This window comes from Sitophilus oryzae, unplaced genomic scaffold (assembly GCF_002938485.1).
Source record: "Sitophilus oryzae breed Bouriz unplaced genomic scaffold, Soryzae_2.0 scaffold_1297_pilon_pilon, whole genome shotgun sequence".
Taxonomy (NCBI): Eukaryota; Metazoa; Arthropoda; class Insecta; order Coleoptera; family Curculionidae; genus Sitophilus; species Sitophilus oryzae.
In genome coordinates, this window is record NW_022145945.1 from 3,983,824 (window position 1) to 4,011,213 (window position 27,390).

The 27,390-nt window shown below is 31.9% G+C and overlaps 2 protein-coding genes across 4 annotated transcripts in view; both read right to left on the minus strand.

The window, feature by feature from the left end:
* Positions 1-2,123: 2,123 nt before the first annotated feature.
* Positions 2,124-19,464, minus strand: LOC115874598 (probable protein S-acyltransferase 23). The gene is made up of 7 exons (XM_030889800.1): positions 19,142-19,464; positions 18,312-18,520; positions 15,059-15,193; positions 14,539-14,735; positions 11,333-11,575; positions 7,289-7,780; positions 2,124-2,309 (listed from the first exon to the last, which is right to left on the minus strand). The coding sequence occupies exons 1-7, from the start codon at positions 19,252-19,254 to the stop codon at positions 2,124-2,126; spliced, it is 1,575 nt and encodes a 524-aa protein (XP_030745660.1). The 5' UTR covers positions 19,255-19,464.
* A 2,559-nt stretch (positions 19,465-22,023) lies between these two features.
* The window catches only part of LOC115874599 (proton-coupled amino acid transporter-like protein pathetic), a 40,029-nt gene continuing 34,662 nt past the window's right edge, over positions 22,024-27,390 (minus strand). For all 3 annotated transcript variants that reach the window (XM_030889803.1, XM_030889802.1, XM_030889804.1), the window contains 4 exons: positions 27,000-27,122; positions 24,986-25,220; positions 22,890-23,071; positions 22,024-22,681 (listed from right to left, as the gene is read on the minus strand). In XM_030889803.1, coding sequence (XP_030745663.1) covers positions 22,261-22,681; positions 22,890-23,071; positions 24,986-25,220; positions 27,000-27,122 — 961 coding nt within the window. In that variant the 3' untranslated portion in view covers positions 22,024-22,260. The remainder of the gene's footprint in view (positions 22,682-22,889; positions 23,072-24,985; positions 25,221-26,999; positions 27,123-27,390) is intronic.

A 27,390-nucleotide genomic window follows, 5' to 3' on the forward strand; every position in this document is an offset into this window, starting at 1 on the left:
GATTTTTATGTCCTTATTTTATTTATGTCTTATTTGTCTAAGTAGTCGAACGTTATTATAATTTTTTTTTAGGAGAAATAAAACATCTTATTATTACAACAAATACAGTTTAATTGTAAAAGAAACAATTATTATTACCATGTAGCTCTTAAAAAAAACGCATTTTACAGCCTGATTTTTTTTTATAAATAGTATAATAGAACCTATTTTCTAAGCAAGTATTTTAAAAATAACACAATTATTACAGCATTTATTACATAACTAGTAATTAGTAAGGAGATAGTTAAATTTTAGTACAGGCACAAGAGGAATAACTATTCTATATAGGAATGAAAATACTGCTTTTACTGGGTGATATCGCCAATGAAGAAAAAACACTTAAAACCTAAAATATATGTTTTGTACAAAAAGCTACAACCTGGGAATTCAAAAAGGCAAATCTCTCAGTGACGCTAATGATTCCAAATCTCCCGATTTATCAAAAATAAAGAAAACCTTAAAATATACAGGGTGAGTTTAAATAAATGCAAATATTTTCAAGGCCGATAAAAGAAACATATTTTCTCTTTGCCGTTTTACAAATAAATTCAAAATAACCGAGTTATTTTACTTTGAAAAATTCCAAAAAAAAATATTTTTTGCTAAAATTTTGAGAACCACTGGATCTTTTCTGTTGCCATATTATCAACAAATTATGTTTTTTAACTAAAAACTAAAAAAATATTAATATTATTTTTAATTATAAAAAATATTAATATTAAGTAACAATTTTTTTTTCGCGAGAAAACTTCATAATCGTGTTTCTGGGGTCAAAATATACAGACCCTAAAAATATTTGCACTTATTTAACTCACCCTGTATAATTCAGTTGAAAGAGTTTAAAATGATTTTTTTTTGTTGTATTTTGTGTAGTATAATTAAATGTGCGTAACTTTTTGTTCTAAAACAAGTTTTTTATGTTCAAGACTATAATAATTAATAAATTCCCTGTAATCATATTTTTACTTTATCATTTTTTCCTTTGTTTTTGACTATAATTTGTATTCAAAGCTAAAAATAAATACATTTCTTTTACATAATATGTTTTTACAAACTTTCGTAAATTAATTAATTTTAAAAATCTGAAACTAATAAAAATATTCAATATATAGTCTTCGATAGTTATAAAAACATTTTCGATATTTTCTTCAAATATCGATAATTCGATTTATCGATAAATTTGCGAATCCCTAATTGTTTTTCGAAAATTACTAAGCTATAGTTCATATCAAATAAACTTTTAGTCACGTGATTAAGCTTGACCGGCATGGCACAGGAAACAAAAATAAATTAATTATGAATATATAACCAGATTACAGTTGAGGGTTGGAACCTTTGGTGTTACAATGATGCTACAATGTTAGGATCATCTGCAGATGAGGCTAACATGGTTAGCGAAACGCGCGTCCAGTGTAAAAGTAAAAGTGTTTTGGTGTATTGTGGTTATTTAGGGTTTTTATTTTGCAATATATAACCAGTTATTATTTACACCAACAAAACTCACCTTCTTAACAGCACTTAAGGGACATTACTACCGCTTTCTTGTTCAAAATATTCTAATAAAGTTGCGATGAGTTTTTCACGGCTATTATATAAGCTATCTTGTACACTTCGCACTAAAAGAGGTTCAAAAAAGAACAATGTTCGACTGCAAGGTTCGCTAGTAAACATTTTTAAGCTTAAAGTATCAAAACACTATTTATTTAAACAAAAAACTCGTAATACAAAACTAAAGCCATGAAACTAAAGTGTCAAAACGAATGACAATGTCAGGAAATAAATAAATGTGGCTACTTGACATTTTTTACAGCAGTGACATTTTTTACCACCTGAATCCCCAGCGCGAAATTTAAATTCCAGTTAGCCATAGCTCTGCGACGAATATATCCATTGTTGGCAACAATGAATTTAAAAATCGTAAGGTTACGTAACTAAAAGTTTAATTGGTATGAAATATGTACGAAAAGCTATCGTTTTGTTTGCTCATTTGCGATTTTACTATCTGTTCTCGTACTCATAGGCCGTTTATTAACTTCGCAAATGCTTGGTTTGTGGTTTGAGCTCCTCTCCAACTTTCCTCTGTATCAAATGTAGTCGTAGCAAGGTTCTTCTTCCAAGTCATCCGGTGTGCAGAAAAAAAATTCTATAAGATTCAGAATAGGACCTCTGGAAAAAGGGTTGTAGTATCGCCCTCTTTTATCTCTTAGGTAAGGGTATCTTTTGTAGTTAACCATTTCGTTGGTAGTTAAGTTCATGCAAGCGTGGAGTATCTGTAATAAAAAAAAATGTGGCTAAGATATATGGCTAAGTTGAAACCAGAGCTGCAAGCTCACAGAAAACTTAAATATTTTTTTGATTCAACTAATATCTTTTTAGAAAAGGCTTGGTTAGTTTATATTTTAGAAGAAGTCTTAGAAGTCTTGTTTTCTTTTTTAGAAGACTTTTTAGAAAAGGCTTAAGTAAATAAAAAGATTTAAATCCTTTTAGAAAAGACTTATTAATTATTCTAAATATGCAGGGTGGTCCGAACTGTATTCCGAAAACTTCGACAGCATATTCTGCAGATAAAAATAAGTGAAAAAGTTCGTATAAATGTATGTCCTAAAATGGGCTTAGTTTCGGAGACAGGGTGTAGAAATTTCATTTTTATTTCGATTTTTTCCAAATAATTTCTGCAGTAACGTCAATATTTGGATGAAAATTGGTGTCTGGGAGTTTTTTGATTTGAGAAATTTGATTTTGATGTCAATATGATTCCTACTAGTAGAGGGCGCCACCTACATATTTTTTAACTGGTTTGAAGAGTAATAACTTTTCGTCGGTACCTGTATAAAACTACTGAGTAAAAAAATATACATTTACGACTTTTTTTACTTAAAAAATGTCTCTTGGTGAAAATCGCTATGAGTATTGGTTTTCGAGATATTTGGAATCGAAATTATCAATACCTGTCATCATTGACATAAATTAAACATGATGACTAAATTATTATTAGACTGAGATCATAAATTTGGAAGTTTTTGTGTCAAAAGTTCAACAGAGACTGTTTTATCATCATTTTTTTGCAGAAAAATTTATGATTATTTAAAAAAAAATTCCCAAATTTATTATTTCAGTGAAATAACTATCTACTCAACGTGTTTATTTTTCGTCAATAATGACGTGTACTGACTATTTCCATTCTAAATATCTTGAGAACGGTTGCTCGTAGCGATTTTTACAGAGATAATTTTTACGTAAAAATTCACAGAGATGTATATTTTTTCCCTCGTTTCCTTACCGGCACGGACAAAAAGTTATTACGCTTCAAAACAGGTAAAACACATGTAGGTGACGCCCTCTACCAGTAGGAGTCATATTGACATCAAAATCAAATTTCTCATGTCAAAAAACTCCCAGACACCAATTTTCATCCAAATATTGATGATACTTCAGAAATTATTTGGAAAAAATCGAAATAAAAATGAAATTTCTACACACTGTATCTTTGAAACTAAGCATTTTAGGACATACATTTATACAAACTTTTTTACTTATTTTTATCTTCATAATATGCTGCCGAAGTCTCCGGAATACAGTTCGGACTACCCTGTATAATTAATTCTGTAGTTAATTCAAACTGTAAATAAACAAACAGTTTTTTTTACAATTTGCTTGCATATATATTGGACCACAACATACAACAAATCAATGTCTATGGTTAGTTTATATTTTATATGCATGTCTATGTGTGCAGAGGGCAGAGTATGTCATTCTTGGGAGTATGTACTTAAAGCTAATACCCTATAATTTTCTTCTTAATAAGTGTTATAGTTCAAAAAATTAAAACCTGTTAAAAGTGGAACAAAATAAAATGCTAACACTATACGATAAAAAATAAAATGTAGCGTCTACTACAAGATTTTCAAATAAAACCAAATTCGGAAAAAAATCAATTTATACAGCTCTTGACCAATTGACCAGTAGGTTTTACACCATCTCGACTATAGGCATCGAAATGTCATCGACCTAGCGGTTCAAATTCGATAAATTTGATGGGAAAAATCATCAAATTCTTGAATAATCTCATCGGTGAAAGCCGATTGTTAATACACTAAAAAATATAGGATAAAAAACTACCTCGGGACCTGTTACCGAATCAAAAACCGATTTTTATGGTAAATAACTATTTAGCTAACTAATTGCCTGTTTATTTCTAGATAGAGTAATAAGATTGTCCGATTAATGGGTGTATATGACGGGTATTGCATCGTCGACGCACATGACCATAGGAAATCCCACGTAAATGTAAATTTTAAACATTGTATATTGAGTAAAAGCTATACAGGGTGTCAAAAAAAGTGTATCTAACTTTGGTGGGTGATTCTACAGATAAAAATAAAACAAAAAGTTCGTATAAACATATGCCCTAAAATGCTTCCCGAAGAAGTTACAGCCCTCGAAAGGTTAAATAAAAATAATAATTTTGTTTATTTTTAAAACTTTGGTAAACCTTTTTTCCTGAAATTTGCTACTCTTACACACATTTTAATGCCAAAGCGAATGGCGACTGTGTAAAATGCCATAACGGCCTTGGAAGGGTACTTTACATTAGGGTAGAGAGTAATTAAAACATATTTTAATTATTATAAAATTAAAACTAGATATAAACCCATAATTATGTCACAAAAATTAGCTAGATGAAATCAAATGCTCAAAATGCTTCCTTTCCTGTTAACTGCATAAAATGACTGTCTTTTCAAAATAATCTTGTCATTTTAAAAGGTATTTTTTTTATGTGGAGTTCTACCTCGAAATTTCGCCGAGTTTTGTAAACACTGACTTTAACATATCCCCATAAAAACCCAGACTAGGTAAAATCAAGAGCATTTAAGTATTCTATTAATTGACTTATCAAATTAATTCTTTCTGATGTAGGATAAGTTTGTATTTTCGGGCAAATTTCTGAGAATTTTTTTTGTTTTAACTGACACAAAATGATAACTAGTTGTTAAAGTTGGACTAATTAGACAACTATGTTGAAGTAACGTCAGACCCATATCACAGCCACCTAGATTTTATCAAATAATAAAGATCTACTCAGATCAAATCATATAAATGAAAATATCTAGGAAAATATTTGTTTGAGGGTTAGGCAACCTTAATAGTATATTTGAAGAGACATGAAATCCCAATTGTATATCGAAATAGTATACTGGGTGTTCCATTTAAAATAAAAAGTAACTTGCTTTTAGAAGTGACCAATATTCAATATTAATTTTGTCTCACCCTATATAACTTTTTGTATCAAGTTTTAATTTGATTTAAAGTACAATAGTTAATTTAACTACATATTAGGCTATACCGGGTAAATTCCAATTTAGGTAGCTTTTATTGTAATTGAAAAAATTGTTCTTTTTACCTACCACTTATAAATATAAGTGGAAGTAAATGTTATAAATATAACATTAAAAACTAGAAAATGTTAAATATGTCAAAAACCTTACATTTTAGCCATATACTTCTCTTATAAAACTCACCTTTATTTTTATCCCAAAATCCGAAAATCAATTAATATATAGGGTGTTCCATTACAAAAAACACAACTTTGATATGTAACTTTTTTTGAGGACACCCTGTAGAACTTTTTATATTTTTAAAAAGTGCTCTGAATTAACCTACATATGCTCACAAAATTTCATTTCAATACAAACTGTCGTTGTCCTTGGAGCCTCCGCGGCGTATGGGAGGCGCCACCCTGTATACCTATACCATGGCGAAGGTTTTTCAAAAAAGTTATTGGTATGTTATATTTAAGTAGTCCAGTGTATAATAGTTGGGAAAAATAAATTCGTTAAGTGTTTTATCGTGTGTTTGGGAAGTTCAAGTGTTTTGAAGTTAGAAGACCTACGGAATCCGTAATACATACAAAAACGTACAGTACGTCTGCTGGATCTGTGTCTATGAAAGAAATCCGGACAAAAAACATTTAAATAAACAGCAATATATTTTATACGTCGACTTGACGAGTACGTCACCGCAAATCGCTCCGCCCACTCATTTTATTGGCTACTTGCAAATTTGTCGAATTTTTCTTGATGGGACGCGTCGTCTAATTTTTTACGAAAAACATCGAGAGAATATCGTTTCCCCTCTCACGGATACCTCTTAGCTACAGAACGGACAGACGTACTGAACTATTACAGTACATCTGCTGGATCTGTGTCTATGAAAGGAATGCGGACAAAAAACATTTAAATAAACAACAATATATTTTATACGTCGACTTGACGAGTACGTCACCGCAAATCGCCCCGCCCACTCATTTTATTGGTTACTTGCAAATTTGTCGAATTTTTATTGATGGGACGCGTCGTCTAATTTTTTACGAAAAACATGGAGAGAATAGCGTTTCCCCTCTCACGGATACCCCGTAGCTACAGAACGGACAGACGTACTGTACCTACTTCCTTGATGCCGTGATAGATACAATTACAGTACTTCGTAAAATAAAAGTTGTGCCTGTAGAGAAGCATTTTTTTTCGATTTCTACAGCACCATATACAGGGTGGTTCTAATTATATTCGGGAAACTTCGGCAGCATGTTCTATCGATAAAAATAAGTAAAAAAGTATAAATTTCTGTCTTAGAATCCTTTGTTTTGGAGAAGCGTGTAGAAGTTTCATTTTAATTTCGGATTTTTCCAAATAATTTTTGAACTAATTTCGATGTGTGGGTGAAAACTGGTGTATGGGTATTTTTAATATGAGAAATTTGATTTCGATACGACTGCTATTTGTAGAGGGCTCCACCTACATATTTTTTACTTATTTGAAGAGTTATAGCTTATCGCCGTACCAGTATGAAACTACTGAGTGAAAAAATATACATTTCCGTAATTTTTTACGTAAATGTCTCTTGGTAAAAATCGTTACGAGCAACCGTTTTCAAGATATTTGGAATATAAATAATCAATACAATCCATTATTGACAAAAAATAAACATGTTGACTAGTAACTTATTTGACTGAAATAATAAATTTAGAATTTTTTATTTTTTTAAGCTAATCAATAATTTTTCTAGCAAAAAAATACGAAAAAACAGTTTCTGTTGAATCTTTGGCACAAATAGATTTCAAAGTTATTATTTCAGGCTAATAACTATCCAGTCAACATTTCCATTCCAAATATCTTGAGAACCACTACTCATTGCGATTTTAACCAAGATACCTTTTTTACATAAAAAATGATAGAAGTGAAGAACTACTTACCGAAGTACAAGTTAGTATCCATCCCAGACCCGAAAAAACGAACGCCTCTACCAATCCCAGAATATACAGAATCCCAAACCCTTCTATCGCTATACAGTAAGTAGCGAAATAAATCGTGAACGAACAGTTAATAGCGACGCTCATTACAAACAGAAAGAACCAAGTCCTGTTCTTCAACCCAACGCAGTTGTAAATAAAGGGACAGTGATGATCGAAGTAGGAAACGCATCTGTTACACACTCTACAGTGTTTGGCCCTTATGGGTCGCAGTGTTCGGCAAGTGTGACACAGCCTATTCAACATGGAATTGCGTTTCTTCCATTTGTCGAAATAAGGAATTTGTTTGATGCATCTGTAGTAAGAATCGGAATTGGTAGGGATGTATCCTGGATTCTTGCGGTTGGCTACGATCCAGCATATCCACATTACGACGTTCCAGTAGATGAAACAATAATGGGAACCGCGTAGTATATTCCAGGTTATGGGAATCACCTAAAACATTTAACGTGTTATTTTGTAACATTTTATGCTTTAAGCGGTAGTTAAACAAGGTAATAAAATCAACTGTTTTTGTATACAGGGTGGTCCGAAATGTATGCCGGAAATATTCTGCAGATAAAAATAAGTAAAAAAGTTCGTATAAATGTATGTCCTAAAATGCTTAGTTTCGGAGATACAGGGTGTAGAAGTTTCATTTTTATTTCGATTTTTTCCAGATAATTTCTGATAAAAAATAAACATGTTGAGTAGATAGTTATTTGATTGAAATGATAAATTTGGGAACTTTAATATAACTTTATTTTTTTAAATTAATCATAATTTGTTCTTCGAAAAAATGATGATAATCAGTTTCTGTTGAACTTTTGGCACAAAATCATTTCAAATTTATGATTTCAGTTTAATATACCTAATAGGCCAGTGCAAATAATTTTGAATTTGCAAAAATTTTTAGAAAGCTGCGACCATTGAAAATAGTTAGCCTTAGTAACCCTTATTAACATACTAAAAGTCCCAATTTGTCCGATGTGTGCGTCATCAAAAAAATCGGCCGCCATCTTGAATTTTGGTACTTTTTGGGAAAAATGTAAATAACTCGAAAACGGTGCGTTATAGCGAAAAACTTCAAGAGGTAAAAATTAATGAGAATAAAAAACTCTATCAGAATGAATAAAGAATAGTTTATTATCCTAACGCAGTGACTTTTGAATTTTTTTTGAAAATCGAGCATTTTTTAAAAGGAATGATCGAAATGCAAATTACTATTTTTTTAAGCTTATTAACAAATAACATGGATATTTAGCATCAATTCAACTAAAATACAGTCCTTGTGACATTTTCAAGAAATATTTATTGATGGTTTAATAATATTTCAAAATTAACAAAAATTTTCAAAGCTATCCTTTACTAAATACATGTGTACTAATAATGTGCGAAAGCAGCCTCCACCTTGTTCCGGTCGGGGCTATTTGCACTTAAACCAAGGTCTTTTTGTTACCATTTTGTAAACAACTTGTTTTTAAAAATACAGTGACAGTTTGAAAAATTAGGCTACAGGTTGGAAGAAAAAAATAAAATGTAATAAACTAATTGAGAATATCTTTTTGACATAAATATCATCTACGATCTTAACACTTTATCATTATGATAAATACATTATAAACATACCCCTACAAATCGAATAACAATAATTCAAATTATGACCATTTTAATAAAAATGTGTTACCAACTTGTAACCTAACTTTTCAAACTGTCATCTCTAGAAAAAAAATGAAATTTACAATTTTATTCGATTTGTTCTTCATCGACCGATATTTGTTTGTTCTCGCAAGAAATACCATTACAGTTACTACACAAGCATGAACATAGCATATTGGATTTTAAACATGTGCCATTGCGATTAAAAAAAATAGTACAACAAAATATGATTTAACCTGCTGGTCTATATTCTTGTATCAGTGTCACATAATTTTTAAAAAATGCCTTTAACTTCAGAGCAAAAATCGATTATATTTACGCGATTAAGGGATGGGGGTTCCCATAAGGGACATTCAAATGCATTATAAACAAAAAAACAGTGTTGTTGGCTAAATCCAAAAAAAAATTCAATATAATTCAAATATCCTTATAGACCAGGAGTTCCATCTGGGACTACTAATTCTTGTACTACTTTTTTTTGATCGCAATGGTACATAGTTTATTACATCCAGATTTGCAATTACAGTAAATCATTTTCAATACAAATTCTGGTGCCACTGCGTTTGAAATTGTTGTTGGAACTAAGGTATCCGTTTTTTTACTCCATCCACATTCTGTTGCCTCTTCTCCGTTATTTAGCCAATACTGACTGCATTTATAAATAGGTCCTACAATAATGATTTTCAGCTGCGTTAGTTGTTGGAGGTAAGGTAGCTAAATCAATTTTTTTACTATGAGTACCTGACGAGATGTAAGGGCTGTATATTTAAAATACCTCAACTGATCTAAATCTTTTGCTAGCCTATGTCGACCATATAATGAAAATAAAATGTATTTCCAGCTTCGACTAGCTCAGCTTTTTGTGCTGCAGGATCTAAAAAAAACAGATGTAATTTGTCGTAGATGAGGATCTTTTTGCAACGTTTTGAAAGTCAATGACGACGGGTATTGATAATTCCGATTCCAAATATTTCGAGAACCATTACCCGGTAGTGATTTTTACCAAGACCTTTTTTACCTAAAAAACGTCGTAAATGTATATTTTTTACTCAGTAGTTTTATACAGGTACGGACAAAAAGTTATTACTCTTCAAACCAGTTAAAAAATATGTAAGTGGCGCTCTCTACAAGTAGAAGTCATATTGACATCAAAATCGAATTTCTCATATCAAAAACTTCCAGTCACCAATTTTCATTCAAATATTGACGTTACTTCAGAAATTATTTGGAAAAAATCGAAATTTAAATGAAACTTCTACACCCTGTATCTCCGAAACTAAGCATTTTAGGACATACATTTATACAATAGGAAAAAAATGATCAATCCAAAAGAAGTATTACAGTCAACTAATTTTTGTGTTTTGTATTTTATGTTCTTATCTTAAAAAATAAAGTAGTATAGTAAGTTGAACTACATCAGGTAAAAATTAGTATTATAAGAGTACACAATTCAAAGTTACTCTTTTCTTCTAACTAAAAATGTTTAAATAGTAAAAATCGAGGTGAAAATTTAGGTATATCTTTTGACGGAAAAAATTTAATCCATTAGGATATTTCGAGAATTTGTGGCACATCTAGAAGTACCTTAGAATTTTGATGACGGGGAGTGAGTTATTACCGAAGTTAAAGAAGTTTGGCTAGATTAATACAGTTCGGACCACCCTGTATAGTATAATATACATATAAGCGATACCAATTAAACTTTAAGTTACGTAATCGAGGGCGCCATTTTTAAATTCATTGTTGCCAACCATGGATATATTCAGCGCCGGGCTGACTAACTGGAATTTAAATTTCCCGCTGGGGATTCAGGTGATAGCTCTGCTGTAAAAAATATGAAGTTGCCACATTTATTTATTTATTTCCTGACATTCGTTTTGACACTTTAGTTTTGTATTACTTTAATAATACTTTACATTTTTAGTATTATTTACGTATTAGTTCTTGGTTTAAATGAATTATGTTGTGATACTTTAAGTATAAATATTTTTACTAACAAACCTCCCAGTCGAACATTGTTCTTTTTAGAACCTCTTTTAGTGCAAAGTGTACAAGATAGCTTAATAGCCGTAAAAAAACTCATCGCAACTTTATTAGAATATTTTGAATGGGAAAGCGGTAGTAATGGCCCTTTATGTCCCTTAATTGCTGTTAAGGAGGTGAGTTTTGTTGATGTAAATAATATCTGTTCATATATTTATAATTAATTTATTTTTGTTTCCTAAAATATTTTAATTAAAAGAAAAAATCTAAAAGTGGGCAACAGCTGTGCCGGTCAAGCTTAATCACGTAGCTAAAAGTTTAGTTGGTATGAACTGTAGTAAATTCTGCATGCAAAATATAACTTACTCTTATAACATACATAGGATAGCCCCATAGCAATACCGACGACATAAAAAACAGTAGAGGCGCTTTGGAATTGCCTGCTCTACCAAATAGCAAGCCCCATATTTCACTGACTGGAGGAAACCATCCGGATCTACGTTTAATGGCCGCATGAAGTACGTCTATGATATCCATGTGTCTGTGTCCTATGGCTAGATTTAGAGGGGTCTTGTCGTTTTTGTCTTTGGGTTCTAAGTCGATATCATTCTACAAGGAAAGGAAGTTTAAAATAGCTATTTATGTAACAAGTTGCGAAATGAATGTGTTTTAAGCACGGGACGCAAAATTGTTCAACGAGGCGAAAGCCGAGTTATTTTTAAACATTTTTTAAAATGTTCTGGTAATGGGTTTCTAAGGCATTGTTTGTACATTGTTTAATGACAAAGTTCTGTGAGGTTTAAACGTCGCCGTATTTCCTACAAAGTTTTGTGAAAAAATGAGTGATAATGACGAGTCTTTGGATATTCAACAAGCTGCTGAAACTGCAGTATCCACGTTAGTGCCCGAGAAGTCGAAAAACTTATACGAGACCACCTACAACAACTTTGAAACCTGGGTCAAAGAAAGACATGTTGATGATTTCCCAGAAAAGGTATTGCTAGCTTATTTCCTGAAGTTGTCCACTACCTTAAAGCCGTCAACTCTGTGGAGTAAATATTCGATGCTCTCTCCGCACCATGATCTACCTCCAAATAAGAAATTAAAAGCAGTTCACGTAGAAGCAGAAGCTACCATCATTGCCGGATGAGATTCTGGGAATGGTCTCGGATCTCACACCACCAATCCAACTCTTGACGCGCACCTACAACGTCCTGTTTCCGAATAGGGACGAATGGGATAAGCCGAGAAACGGCTTATTACTTGCGGAAATGTGTTGGTACACGGACGGATCCAAAAACGATAATGGATCTGGCGCAGGAATTTACTGCAGCAGTCCAAAGACTGAGATCTACCACAGTCTTGGAAAACACCCCAGTATTTTCCAAGCTGAGCTATATGCGATTGAAACCTGTGTGCAACTGCTGGTAGAACAGAAAACAATAAGCATATTTTCGGATAGTCAAGCGGCGTTGAAAGCACTTGAGGCAACGAAAAGTACGTCCAGGGCGATTCTTCATTGTAAGAAACTACTCAATATATTAGGAGATGGAAACAAAGTGTCGCTAATATGGATACCGGGACATGTCGGCCTAGAGGGAAATGAACGTGCTGATTCCCTCGCCAAAACTGGTGCAGACTCGCCATTCGTGGGCCCAGAATCGACACTTAGCGTACCAAAAAATCTCGCAAGAGACAGGCTCTGTGAATGGGTTAGGGGTGTGACGTTTTGGGACTGGTATGACAGTCCCGGAATGGAACATGCCAAGACAATCCTAGCAGGGCCATCCAAACGTAGAACAGATGAACTCCTAAAGGCTGGTAGGAACGGAGCGCGTACGCTTACTGCAGTATACACGGGCCACTGCCGGCTGAGATCACACCTACAGAGGATGGGACTGGTGGAAGACGCCGAATGCCGACTCTGTATGGAAGATGACGAAACAATGAAGCACGTTATGTGTACCTGCCCCGCTGGGGGCAGGACCAGGTTTAAGGTGTTTGGCAAACCCACGCTAGACCTATCAGACCTAGAAGACATATCACCCTCGGACATAACGGCCTATGTTAAAAGGCTGGGTCTTGAGGGTGAACTTTAATGCTCTTTTTCTATTAAAAAGCTTGTAGAAACTGAGCCACAATAGGCTCTCGCGGCCTCAGTGGAGGGTCCCACTTGGGACTCACTCTTAGTAAATACAATACCATCATTGCCAGTACAAGAAATTTACTTATTCCGACTCCTACAACTTGCATTTCTCTTAGAGACGAAAAGTTGGATGCCTCTTATATCACTTTAATAATTTAAATAATAATTGTACTTTTAAGATTTATAATAAATAAATATTTTCGTTGTTTCTAACGTTTCATTTTTTATTTTTAGGCACTAGTGCGTAAACAAGTGTCACTTTGAGATAATAGTGCCTAAAAGAATGTCATTTCGAATCTCAAATAAATATCAAAAACTGTCAATTTCGAAAACTTTCACAAAAATGCATTTAAACACATTTTGATTAATTACAAATAATTTTAGAGTAGCTGTAGAAAAAGACATTTTAGTTGGGCATACCATACCTATGTTTTATACCGATCGATGAAGATCTTGTTAATTATATAGTGATATGATCTATAAAGTTTAGGTAATCATTGAGCGCTTTTTTTAGTAGGAAACGCATGTTATGGTCTAGTGTTTTATTTTGCTATTATAGAACTAATGGTTTCAATCTGTAATGTAATAAAAAATGTAATAACTAGTTTATAATATAATTTTTGAAGTGAAACTTCTGTACGCGCGCTGGGAGTAAAAATTCAAGGCCGTGACATACGAGCTAGTGGTTACGAAAAGTGTGGTAAGCCTAATTGAGATGGGTCTTTGGAGTGTCGTAACTCGGACCTTGTGTGAGTTAGGGGGCTGAAAAACCTGGAATGTAGAGATCAAAGAGCTCCATATTTTCATAATATTTTCACGACGTTTCGTGCACTATGAAACTCCATCATCAATGGCGAAAAAATCGTCCGATTTAAATGAAATTTGGTATGTCGATAGATTGGACCAAGGCCTACTTGAACGTGTACGACACGTGTCACCGTGACAGTTAGTTTTGACGTAAGAAATGTCAAAAGCTTATGTCGTCGGTAGGCTATGTGAGCGACGGTGCACACGATCCCTCCCTGCAAAGTTGAATACGACGTTTCGTTTAAACCTTCATCAGGGTGGGACTAAAAATTTGATATTGAGGAAAAATGTGGTTCGATTTCGGCATAATTGGGGACGGACTACAGGATGACGCCCTCGACGTTTCGAACCGATGCCTCTAAATGGGCGAATTCATCACCATTTTTCTCTTAATTATGCCTCGATTAGAATCAAACTCGGCACGTGGATAGAGTACCCGAATGGAGTTCTCAGACGGACAGACGGTCATTTTAATACAAATTTTATGAAAACGAATCAAATTATTTATTAATTTTTAATTTATTGTTTTTTCAAACATGTCCTTCAAATCTTGCAACTTAATAGTTTCACTTTAAGTATGCGCACATAGTGCACACACATTTTTTTAAATTGCATCTACCTTCTCACAAAGTAACTTCACACAACTCAGGCTGCCGGATAGACAGGCCAGATGTAAAGGAGTTGATCCGAAATGATCAGGTTTCTGTAAGTTTGCTCCGGAGTACATGAGGAGCTTTAAAAGATCTGGATGGCCCTTGTAGGCTGCCCAGTGCACCGCAGTATCTCCGTTAACATCCACCAGATGATTGAAGGCTCCTGAATAGAAGAAATTAACATTATTAAGTAGATTGATGTCAAAATTTAAAATAGACCATCCTGTATAGCTCTATTTTTACACAATTTAGTGTCTATATTGGTCTATTGAAGAAATTCTAACATTGACAGCGATTTCTAGAAGTACCACATCTATTTTCGCACACGTAGCAACAATTTGACTACCAGTCTCGATTATTCTTTTAAACTAAGTTTCTATCGACCTTAGAACTTGATTGGTTGCATTATATAAGAAATATGTAGATTTGCATGAAAATAATTGCAAGTCGACCGGATAGTTGTGAAGAATCTGTGGTGGTACTTACCCATTCCTAGAAGGTATGCTGCAGTAGCTGTTCGACCGAACATACAAGCCGTCATTAGGGGTGTTAAACCCTTAAAGTCTGCTCCATTTACTGCTATACCTGCTTGTAGAAGAACTTGAACCACAGCTGCATGACCTACATATTAGAAATTTGTTAAATAATAATGTATTTATTATGAATGTTTGTCAAGAAATATAATTAACTACAAATAAAACAATTTTTTATGCTTTACAAATTACGTTTTACAGATGATCGAAAAAATCTCTTTTGCTCTCTATGCATATATTTCATACCAATTAAACTTTTAGTTACATAATCGAGAGAACGATTTTTAAATTCATTGTTGCCAACCATGGACAACATATTCGGCGCCGGGCTAACTAACTGGAATTTAAATTTCCCGCTGGGGATTCAGGTGGTAGCTCTGTTGTAAAAAATGACAAGTTGCCACATCTATTTATATATTTCCTAGCCTTGTCATTTGTTTTAACATTTTAGTTTTGTATTGCGAGTTTTAGGTTTAAATGAATTGTGTTTTTACTTTAAGCTTAAACATTTTTGACACACAGACCTTGTAGTCGAGCATTGTTCTTTTTACAACCTCTTTTAGTTCGAAGTGTTCAAGATAGCTTAATAATCTTAAAAAATAATCGCTGCTTATTTATTATATCTAATATTTTGGACGAGAAAGCGGTAGTAATGACCCTTCATGTCCCTTAAGTTCTGTTAAGGAGGTGAGTTTTGTTGATGTAAATAATAGCTGTTTATGTATTTATAATTGATTTATTTTTATTTCTTAAAATATTTTGATTAAAAGAAAATATGTAAAAATGGGCAACTATGTACCGGTCAAACCATAGACTTAAAATAAAATATAGACTACACTATTTACATCTCAACGCGGACAAACAACCTTTTTTGTACACATGTTTACTTCTGGGTACAGTCGACCGAGCCTTCCTCATCCAGCCTATGTTGTCACGTCTTTAATATTATCAATATTTTTTTTCTTGTTATACACATATATTGAGATATTAATACTAGAGTTTAATAAAGTAGGTTTTAATATTCCATAGATGTATTAAATAGTCCTTATACTACTAAATTATAAGTCGGATACTGTTTAATAAGGATAAGTTCTTTACAATATGACAACACCGATTAGAGGCGAGGAAGCCTATTCATTCATTTATTACCTTGTAGTACGTGTCGCACGTGTGCGGTAAAGTTTTGTTGCCGCTATCTCCCCGGCTGTAATAACGCATTTTCTTAGCTTGTAGTCCTTAAGTGTTTATTTTATTGACTTTTTCTGTTCAAAAACTATAAAATATGGTTCGCCAGTGCCAAATTTGCAAGAAATTTGACTTAAATAATCCATTTAAGTCTTGAAACGACTTTGACCGGTAGGCAACTCTCAATTTACCCATTGGCAGTCAGTGGCGTTGTTGTAGAAAGGCGCTTATTTAGATAATATTTTAGTAAAATGTAAAATCTGAATTTTTCTTTACATTACATTATTTACTTACTTACATTGTAACAAAATCATAATTATAACCCTGTTAATAATTAATAATGTTCTTATTAAAAATATATTCCGGTTTATTCTAAAATTATCTTCAGAATCTAAAATAACATACAAGAATTTTAAAATGATATTACATTATGAAACATTATTTTTTAATATACCGGGTCGTCTCAAAAGTGGCTCAACCCTATAACTTTTTTTATTTTTTCAGATAAAAAAACAGATTTGTATGTTAGTAGGTATATGACATAAATTAGGATTTATTGACGTATTTAATTGTTTTTGGTCTCTTCCTGTTTCACCGAAATGATTACATCTTTTGATTTTTAAAGGCACCCTCGGTATATTGCTACTTTATTCGATAAAAAAATGACACTCTGAATAGAATGACATATCATATGCCAACTTTTGACATTGTCGCTTAAAAACATATCCTATTTTAAATTTCAATCCAGTTTTTTTCAATCCACTAAGTTTTAATCAAGGAGCCTTGGAAAAATAGTTTTGATCGTCTAATAGGTTTCGTGTCTTGTCTAGGCCGGTTAAAAGATGTACAAATCGTATTTTTAATCATACATATGTCAATTTTTTCAAATGGAACAAGGGTGACTCATTAGCATATTTGGAAAAAGCATTTTTTTATGAATATATTGATACCACACACTTGGTATTTCGAGTCAAATTGTCGTTATGAACCGCGTGTTACAATTACAATTAAACCATATGCGAAAATGTCAAAAGTTGACATATGATATTTCATTCTATTCAGAGTGTCATTTTCTATCGAATAAAGTAGAAATATACCGAGGGTGCCGTTTAAAAATTAAAAGTTATAGTCATTTCCGGTGACACAGGAAGTGACCAAAAACAATTGAATGCGTCAATCAATCCTAATTTATTTCATATACTAACATACTAAATCTTGTTTTTTTATTTGAAAATATAAAAAAATTATGGGGATGAGCCACTTTTGAGCCGCACCCGGTATAATAAAGACAGTACCGAGTTAAATAAATGTAGTTTTTATTTTATCCACTTCCTATCACCTTCCTTGCTTTAATGGAACAGATTTATGTTTTCTCTAATTTACATAATAAGACATCACTTAACTAGAAAAAAAATTACAACAATCATTTTTTTTTCTCTCCCTGTCGCCGATTCTATTATATCTGTGGAATAGATCCGGTTTTGATTAATATTAGGGGTTGTAAATGTTTGACTAAAATTAATAATTTATTATTAATTTCAAAAATTACGTAATTTCGATTATAAAATTTCTTCTATAACGTGTATTTTATTATGTTTATCCTTTTCGGACTCTAAGACGTTTTTTCTAAACTTTTATGTAAAAAACCTGTCCTAAATCTTAATAAAATATAAAAACGTTTAAATACGATATATTTTTAATTTACTTATAGCTTCATTAAAATAAAAAAATTACCCGGCTATGATACGGAGAGTTCAGGTGTACTTGAGAAACGAAAGACAGTGTTGTGTTTCTCGGCAGAGTCGTCAGGGAACGACCGTTACGACAGAGACAACCTATCTATCGCTCGTGTCGCACTCGTTATAACCTAAAACAATAACACAACAATAACAAGACAGTGTCTGACCGCATGTTCCAGCTATTTATGAATGAGATGCTCAGTCTATATTTTATTTTAAGTCTATGGGTCAAACTTATAAGCACGTGACTAAAAGTTTATTTGTGATATGAACTATATTTACCTTTCCTACAAGCCCAATGTATGGGTCTAGGTCCCTGAGTACCCAGACAAGGTAAGTCTATTGGGGCTCCTTTATCTATAAAAAATCTCATAATTTGCACGTTGCCATCAAGAGCAGCCCAATGGGCAGGAGTATAACCCCACTCATCTCTAGCTCTAAGGACCTCCACCCCGCATTTTTCTACATATTCCTCTACGTCAGGTAGATCTCTACAATAAAATATTAGTTAAATATTTCATAAAATCTGTATTAATAGCTCAAATAATATGAAAGGTGTATCATAGACAAGTAAGTTATGAAAAAATACTTTTTTTTCAAACGTCACAAAAATATTAATTTTTGCGACGTGATTGACAATATAAAAAAGTCATTTTAAGTTTTAACCCTTTTTGAACCCCACAATTTAACCTCTAAGAATAAAAAAACTTAAAAATAAAGCACTTTAACGCCTAAGCATGAAAGTACGAAAATATGCTTAAACTGACATAAAGTGTCAAATTCAACTAGCGTAGCCATAGTTTCTCGATATATAATTACATACAAGATATGACTTTTAAATCTTTTTACATTATTTGGAACGTTTGAAATTGTTTAAAAAATTATTTGTGGCGTTTGAAAAAAATTGCATGTTCTATTCGGAGCAAAAATGACTTTTTGTACCTCGGCTGTATGGCAAACGTACAGCCTCGCCACGAAAAGTGTCATTTTTACTCCTAATAAAACAATATATCGTGCTATCAATGAAAACAGTTATTATAGTAATAGCGAAATGTTTATCATCTAAGTAGACAACTTAGGTGATAAATATTGACAATGCTACATAATCATACCCTGTCTTGACCAAATCAAATATGTTCCTATGAGTTTGTTCCACGATATCCGCCGTATCGGTCCCATCTTTTTCTTGATCAGAGGCGGCAGGGTGTTCGGCATCCGCCACCATATTACAGGAAGTTGGCTGTGGCAAAGCCCAGACGCTGCGGGCTATGCCTGGACTGGGGTACACTTTGTAAAGCAGTTTCGTGCTTTTTATCAACCGTTGGTTCGATAAAACTAGAAAGGTGTATTTCTGTGTTTATTCTTTTTGGAGCAGAGGTAACCTCAATCCGTTTGTTGTGATGAGAATTGTGTCATTGGGGTATTGATCTGGATGTTTATGGCAAAGGAGCGCGCTTGCTCCAGGAATTACGGAGCGTGCAGGACTGTATTATTGAAGTTTAAGTGTATATTACGCTGTACTGTTCGGGTCGCTCTCAGGGGTCGGGTGTGTGGCCGAAGGAAATATATACAATATTATATTTCAGAAATGCCTAAGGCTTAGCCCGATCCTTTCGTGTTAAGCCACACCCAAAATTCAAAACACACGTGCTTTCATTAAGGCTTCATTAAGGTTTGCAGAGCTTCAGCATTTGCCATAAAACAGCGAGCAATTTATTACCAAACCATATAAATTATATATCACTGTAATCACAAAACTTCAATCTACTTCCGTATTGTAACGGAGTTTTAAATTATGTCTTTATTTTCGAGAAAATTTAGTCCAAACATATGGACTATTTTGTTGATGTTTGACCATCAAAATCTTAAAAATAAAGAAGTTGTCTAAAAATATGCTACAATACGGATATAGCATAATCCTTTATCTTTAATTTCCTTCTTCATTTGTGTAAAAATACCTAGCCAGTTTTACATAAAACGTTAAATGCCGAACGCTTATTTTGCTACTTTTTCGGACTAGCGAAATGGACTCTTAAATGCTTGCAAACTTTTCTGATAGCCTCCAAAACAAAAAAAAATAAAAGAGGATTTTCTAATCCAGTCAAATATAAATAAATATAAAGGTCAGGCTGTCTCTAAATCTTAGTTCGTAATAAAGTTAGAGTTAGTAAATAAACCAAAAATTGCTTTACAGATATTTTAAGCTTTTAGACTGTAATAATTGTTAATTTGTTTGGTAGTATTTGCTAATTTGAAGTTTGGCTTTAATGTAATGTCAGATATGTTTGCTAAAACACTATGTCAAAGTAGCTGCATTGAGACCTTTTTATTGTTTTTTTACTTCTGTGGACGGGGAAACATGGGGGGAACTATATTAGAAAAAAAAAATATTGAAAAACTGGTTTTTGTTTGGAATTTAGACATTTAACAAGACATAACTTATTTTTTAGATTTCTATTTCAGTGGCGAGATATCCAGGATTTTTTTAAGAAATTACAATAAACTCGCCACAATGGTATATATTATTTACCGACTTTTGTATTGTATTAATAAATATTGTGTCAAGGGGTTTTATAATAACCAAATTCACTGGTTTATGCTAAAATAAAGATGGCACAGTCGGTAGGATTAAACAGACGAGTTTAAAATAAAATTAATTTTGCGTTGTTTTTTTATAATTAATCGCAACTGTGTGAATTAAAACAATTATATGTCTTCAACATTGATATTTATATAGAAAAATAAATAACATATACATAATAAAACTTAGAATAAATACTGTGACATACAAGCAACTAAGCAAGTGCCTAATCTTTATAACATTTACAATAATAAATATTTTTATATATTATAATTAAGCAATTTTTTCTATATTTCAATAAATAAATAATCTATTATTTAATTCACAAATTTATCTTATTTATTAATAAATGCAGAAACATACATAATTTAAAATTTCTTTTTAATATTAACTTTGAAAATTAGAATAGTCTTGACTAGGTAATATATGGCAATATATAAACAAGGATGTGCATTAAAGATTTTTTTTAAATAGGTACAGTATATAAATATAAGCCACAAAAACAAACTTAAATATTTTTTATATATATTATATATATTTCATACTAGTTTTAATATGCATCGATACTTTTTAGGAATATAATTACAGAATTTAAACAAAACAGTTTTTATAAAATGATCTACTGTACCTATGTATTTAAATAAAGAACGCTATTCTTATTATCTCATTGACATTTATACATTAGACATTTTTTTTAGTTACTTATACTTAAATCTAATAAATTCTAAATAGTTTTTTATTAAATATCATGAGATGATGTACATATATTAAGACAGTGATAGTAAAATATTTGATAACTTTGTATAGAGTATCAAAAAGAATTGATTCTACCTTTTAAAATTATTGTCTTATTCAGGGGTTGAGTAAAACTTATTTTCAGAGAGAAATCGTATTAAATCTAATCATTTTAATAAAGTTCTAGAAAGAGAAGTAATAGACATATAATATTTTGTATAATTAATATTTAAATATACCTTGCGATTTAAAGAACACAGTGTCACAATAGGCATAAAAATATATCATTTGAGTTTCATTTTTAGGCTTTAAATTTTCATGCCATGTGTAACATTGACTGTTCGATTATACCTATATTTATATAATACAAATATTATGTAATTTTTGACGAGAAGAATCATTGGACTAAATATAAATATTAATCACATACATATATTTTTTGAATATGTATAGCTTCTATCACAGAAAAATTAACTCTAAGAAACAAATGCCCCACTAATAAATATTAAGCATTTTTGTATTCAAATACCCTTAATAAATAACTTGATGATTTGTGATTTCAAATTTCAGATGTAATTTTTGTAGGGTTGGCCTTTAATACCCATGTATTTAAGTAAAATTTATTATTCTAACGCAAAGGGTTCCAACCTAAATTGACTTTCCAAAATTATGAATTTGTTTTTGAGTTGATTTGAAGAAATCCAGTCATCATCAAAGTGATGTTGATTTATCAGTCACGTCACATCATTTATCATCATCAAAAGGTGAAAGCTCTTGAAAATACGATGCTGTTCCATGTTTCATGAAGAAACAAACTGAAAAGCTAACATCACAACCAATTTGTGTCACAACGTTTATATCGTCATATTTTGTCAGGATATCTTTCCTTAAAATTCTTTTTGATATAAATCATATTTATGATGTGGTTTCTGGATACAATATGTTCAGTATACTAACGTAAGACCCAACAAGGAACCCTACGAATCCTAATACCACTATAGCCAAATCTTTACCCAATATCCACCAACTTCTGTTCAATTTATCAGGCCAGAATGTAACTATTTCAATTAGTGGTGGAAAGATCAATGCCAAAGCACTGCTACTGAAAGCTCCGACCAATGAAATTACAGCTCCCAGGTTTGGTATGGCTACGGCAAAAATAAATGTGATGAAAACCAGTACGGTACGCGTGATGTACTCGGCATAGTTTCTGGACTTGTCTTCTGGAAAACAGCTCTTTATTTTGGGCCAGATAATGTTGAAGGGTACGTAGAATTGTAAACTATATGATAGTAAGATCGCTATGGCCATCATGAGTCGTACTGATTGTGCCAACCTAGAAATAAAGAATATATTATTTTTAACTTTCTTTCTGGCAATTTACAAATAAAGATCATTAAATAAAAAATAAGGAATTAGTATATCAACACACTTGGACATTTGGTAAGAGCGAATGGGTTTCAATGTGATCTACTTGATTTTCGGTTGATTATAGATTACGTATTAAATCGGTAATATTTAGGGTGATTAAAATTATTCCTTACACTTCATCTGGTGGCAGTAGTAAAGTAACACTACCTAAATTTGCTTTGTCACCATATTTTAAATAACCAAAAAATCCAACAGAGGTGTACAGAGCTGCTACGATAACCATCCCTGTGTTGAGTACGCCATTCCATCCACCGAAATCTTGAGGGTTTTTCATGTTGTTCTCCAATGGCAAGACCTGAAATCAAGTTCAGAATACAGTAGAAGAATAATTTGAAGTTTTTTAATAATCAAATTTACAAGCTCAAGCACAGAAAAATGTTGGCGCAGTCAGCAGGATCCATCAATTTCAGAATATAACTTTTGATTTTTCCGGATGCACTAATAAATTTTAATAGGATTGTGGATCAAAATAATTTGTTGTACTATATTACACATAATTAACAATTTTTACAATGATAAAAAGTTTTACAAGGGTATAATCTATATTTTTTTAGCTAAAGCAAAGAAATTAAAGTACTGTTTTATAAAATTTCCTATCTTCGTATGAAATATTACCCTCCTGTCTACTACAACTTGTAACTAAAAAAATAATATTTTGGTTATATTGTTGTTAAAGTATCACACTTTCCGTTAACTACAAGATATCACCTTTTCTGTTACATTGAACTAAATAAATGTTGTGCTCTTTACAAAAAACATGACGTTAGTCAAAATCATAGAAAAAGAAACAAGTTTAGATTGGAAAGTGTCCATAAGGACAACGTAATATTAGGCTGTATTCTTACAACGGTTGCTCTCCAAAGCTTTTGATAATTTCGGAGCGGTTCGGCTTTTTCCGGAATTATGTCGCCAAATACTATTTATCCAAATTTATTATTTTCCTTTAATTTTCTAAATAAAATACAGTTAGTTCCATTTAAGAAAGTTTATTTTATATAAGGACATGGTATGAAATACTTATGAAACATTGGAAACCAACCAACATTATGCCACGATCCACGATGGTTTTTGCAGTTCACAGTTCACACAGCTTTTTAAGTTTTTAATGCCACTTTTTCACAATTATCGCGGGTTTGAGTAAATAAAATTTAAATTAAACTCACAAGATAGCAATGATTACTTTGAAAATGGACGCTTTAAACACTTTACAGTATTTTTTTCAATGAGGGCGGTTTAAATTTTAAAAGATTTTATAATTTTTGAAGATTCTGACTTTGACAAGAGAAAATTATTCCTGTTCTTGTTTGGCGGTTATTCTCAAGCAATCGCCACCGCTATAACAGCGCTCTACAATATATGCGCTCCAAAACAATTAGAAGTTTTAGCAGCAAGCTGAGCATTCCAATCTAAACTTGTTTCCTTTTTCTATGGTCAAAATAGGTCAAAATTAATAATAACCCGATAATAACTGATATCTGCTAGTTTGTATATGGCTAATAATAACTATCTATCAAAAAATGAAAACGCAACAATTCAAATAAATTACCATAGAACTTTTACAAAAAAATTCAACCGTATTTTTTATATTTTTTACATTTTTCTCTAAAACGGCATGGACATTTGGGAAAGTAGGTATAAAAGAGATGGGCAAATGGATGTTAGTGCAGGCAAAAAGATTCATAATAAATGCATTTTTTCCAAATTTTAATAATAAGAGTTTAGTGGCTTATAATGTTTAAGGTTAATATATTCTCAAAAACTTGATTTTATGCTCTTCAATCTTATACAGGGTGTCCCAGAAATAAGTGCAAGTATTTTAAGGCGTGGTAGATCTCGATAAAAGAAACATATTTTCTCTTTATCGTTTTTCAAATAAGTCCAAAATAACGGAGTTACTTTACTTTGAAAATTTATAAAAAAAAATTTTTTTGCTAAAATTTTGAGAACTTTCGGATCTTTTCTGGATTTTCTTTTTTGTAAATTTAATCTACTACCCATGATACCATATTATCAAGAAATTATGTTTTTTAACTAAAAACTAAAAAAATTTCCAAAAATTTTTTCAAAAAATTCCGAATTTTCAATTTTTTTTTTCTTGAAAAACCCCTCATAGGCGTGTTTCTGGGGTTGAACTATACTACCAGTAAAAATGCATTCATTTCTGGAACACCCTGTATATTAGAATAAATAAATTTCTGATGATACTTACAACACCAATTCCTTCGAAAGCGTATATTGCAGTACCAAAATACAATGGTAACTGTCCCCATGACGAAAACGCGTTTACACTAGATACAGCAGGAAGACCTTGCAGCATGTAGAAGAAGGTTATCACTAGGCCTGTACAGGTCACGATTGACGCAAAAAGAGAAGCTGGCGTAAGGTATTTCAAACTCTTCACCCAATTTAGTAGAATCAGTGGTACCAAGAGAATAAAAAGATACCTGAAAATATTTTTGATTAATTTTTTTCTCTTCAAATTATCTTAAAATTCGCTTCCCCTCAATTTTCTCGATAAAAAAATACAGCATGTCAAATGTAAAGCCTTGCAAATGTAAATTATTGCAAATGAGCCTTGTAAAGCCTTGAAAATGTAAAGCCTTGCAGAAATAAATAAATAAATTAAATTAATTGACAAATGTTTATGTGTCCAACGTTGGAAGGTGTTTGCCACACCGTGTGGGGCCGGCTTTATACAGGGTGAGTCTTAAATAAGTGCAAATATTTTTAGTAGAGTAGTATATTTCGAAGCCAGAAAGACCATTATGAGGTTTTTTTCGTGAAAAACTTTTTTTGAAATTTGGAATTTTTTTTAGTTTTTAGTTAAAAAACATAACTTGCTGATAATATGGTAATATAGGTAGTAGAGTAAATTTACAAGAAAAGATCCAATCGTTCTCAAAACTTAAGCCAAAAATATTTTTTTTGGAAATTTTCAAAGTAAAATAACTCGGTTATTTTGGATATATTTGAAAAATGGTTAAGAGAAAATATGTTTCTTTTATCGAGATCTACCAGCCCTGAAAATGTTTGCACTTATTTGAGACTCACCCTGTATAAATGAAGTATTTTCTAACTAGATATAGCTACTTATACATATTAAAAGAATAATTTACAAATTAAAGAGGGGGGGGGAGCGTTGCGTCGTCGAGAAGTTTGCATATCATCCTATACCGGGTGCGTTTCAAAAGTGACTTACCCCTATAACTTTTTTATTTTTTCAGACAAAAACCAGATTGTTTATGTTAGTATACGACATACTAAGAGTCGGTATGTCTGGTCTTGGGTGCCAATTTTCGTGAGTACGAAGAGTACAGTCGACACGCTTAGTAAAATAAGATGTACCTACTGGATAAAAACAAGTATTTTTCCAAGCGCATGGAATCTAGCGTCAAATTAAGTGATTATGTAATAAATAGTTCGTATTTTTGTTCTCTCCGACTTACTAGATTGCCATAGCGATTCACTCCTATACATATGTAAACGCCGACCCAAGGTTTCTCTTGCCAGCAGGGTATATTAAGATTAATTGGCGTATTCAATTGTCTTTGGTCACTTCCTGTTTCATCGGAATTGACTACCACTTTTGATTTTTAAATGGCAGCCTCGTGTATTTCTACGTTATTGGGTAGAAAATGACACTCTAAATAGAATGACATATCCTATGTCAACTTTTGACATTTTTGCATATGGTTTATATGAAATTGTAAAATGCGGTTCATAACGACAATTTGACTCGAAATACAAAGTGTGTGGTACCAAATTATTCATAAAAAATGTTTTTTCCAAATATGCTAATAAGCCACCCTTGTTCCATTTAGAAAAATTAAACGACCAAATCTATTTTTCCAAGACTTCTTGATTAAAAATTAGTGTTTTTAACATTGCCATGGCACTCTTAAAAAGAAATTTAAAATACGATTTTTTTAAAATGTGAAAAGTTGATATATGATATATCATTCTACTCAGATTATCATTTTCTATCGAATAAAGTAAAAATATACCGAGGGCGCCATTTAAAAATCAAAACTTGTAGCCACTTCCGGTGAAACAGGAAGTGACCAAAAACAAAAATACGTCAATCAATCCTAATAAAATTTATGTCATATACTAACATATCAAATGTCGTTTTTTTATCTGAAAAATTAAAAAAGTTCAAGGGATAAACCACTTTCGAGACGCCCCCGGTATTTGATGAGTTATGTAAATAATAATAAACTTACCAGTGAACAGATATATCTACGTAATAGTGCTTGACGACTTCTTGTAAATTGGCAGCAACAAATACAAAATATACGCAGCAAAATCCGATTTGTGTTATAAATAAGAATATATTTACCAATAATCTGTAAAGAAATAAATATTTTTTTAAATGTTCACTCCTTCAATTCAAAAATAAAATTCTTAAACTATAGAGCGTGACAGTTACATTGTATAAAATGTCTATACCTATATGTGACGGATTCATTTCTCCAAAAAAATCCTATATAGGTATTTCGCCACTGCACTGCAAGAAAATCTACAAAATAAAATAGTTATTTTTTGTAAACACTTCTGCGTTAAACCCAAACGGAAACTACTTGTCTGAAGTTATGTTTTCAGTTATACAAATTT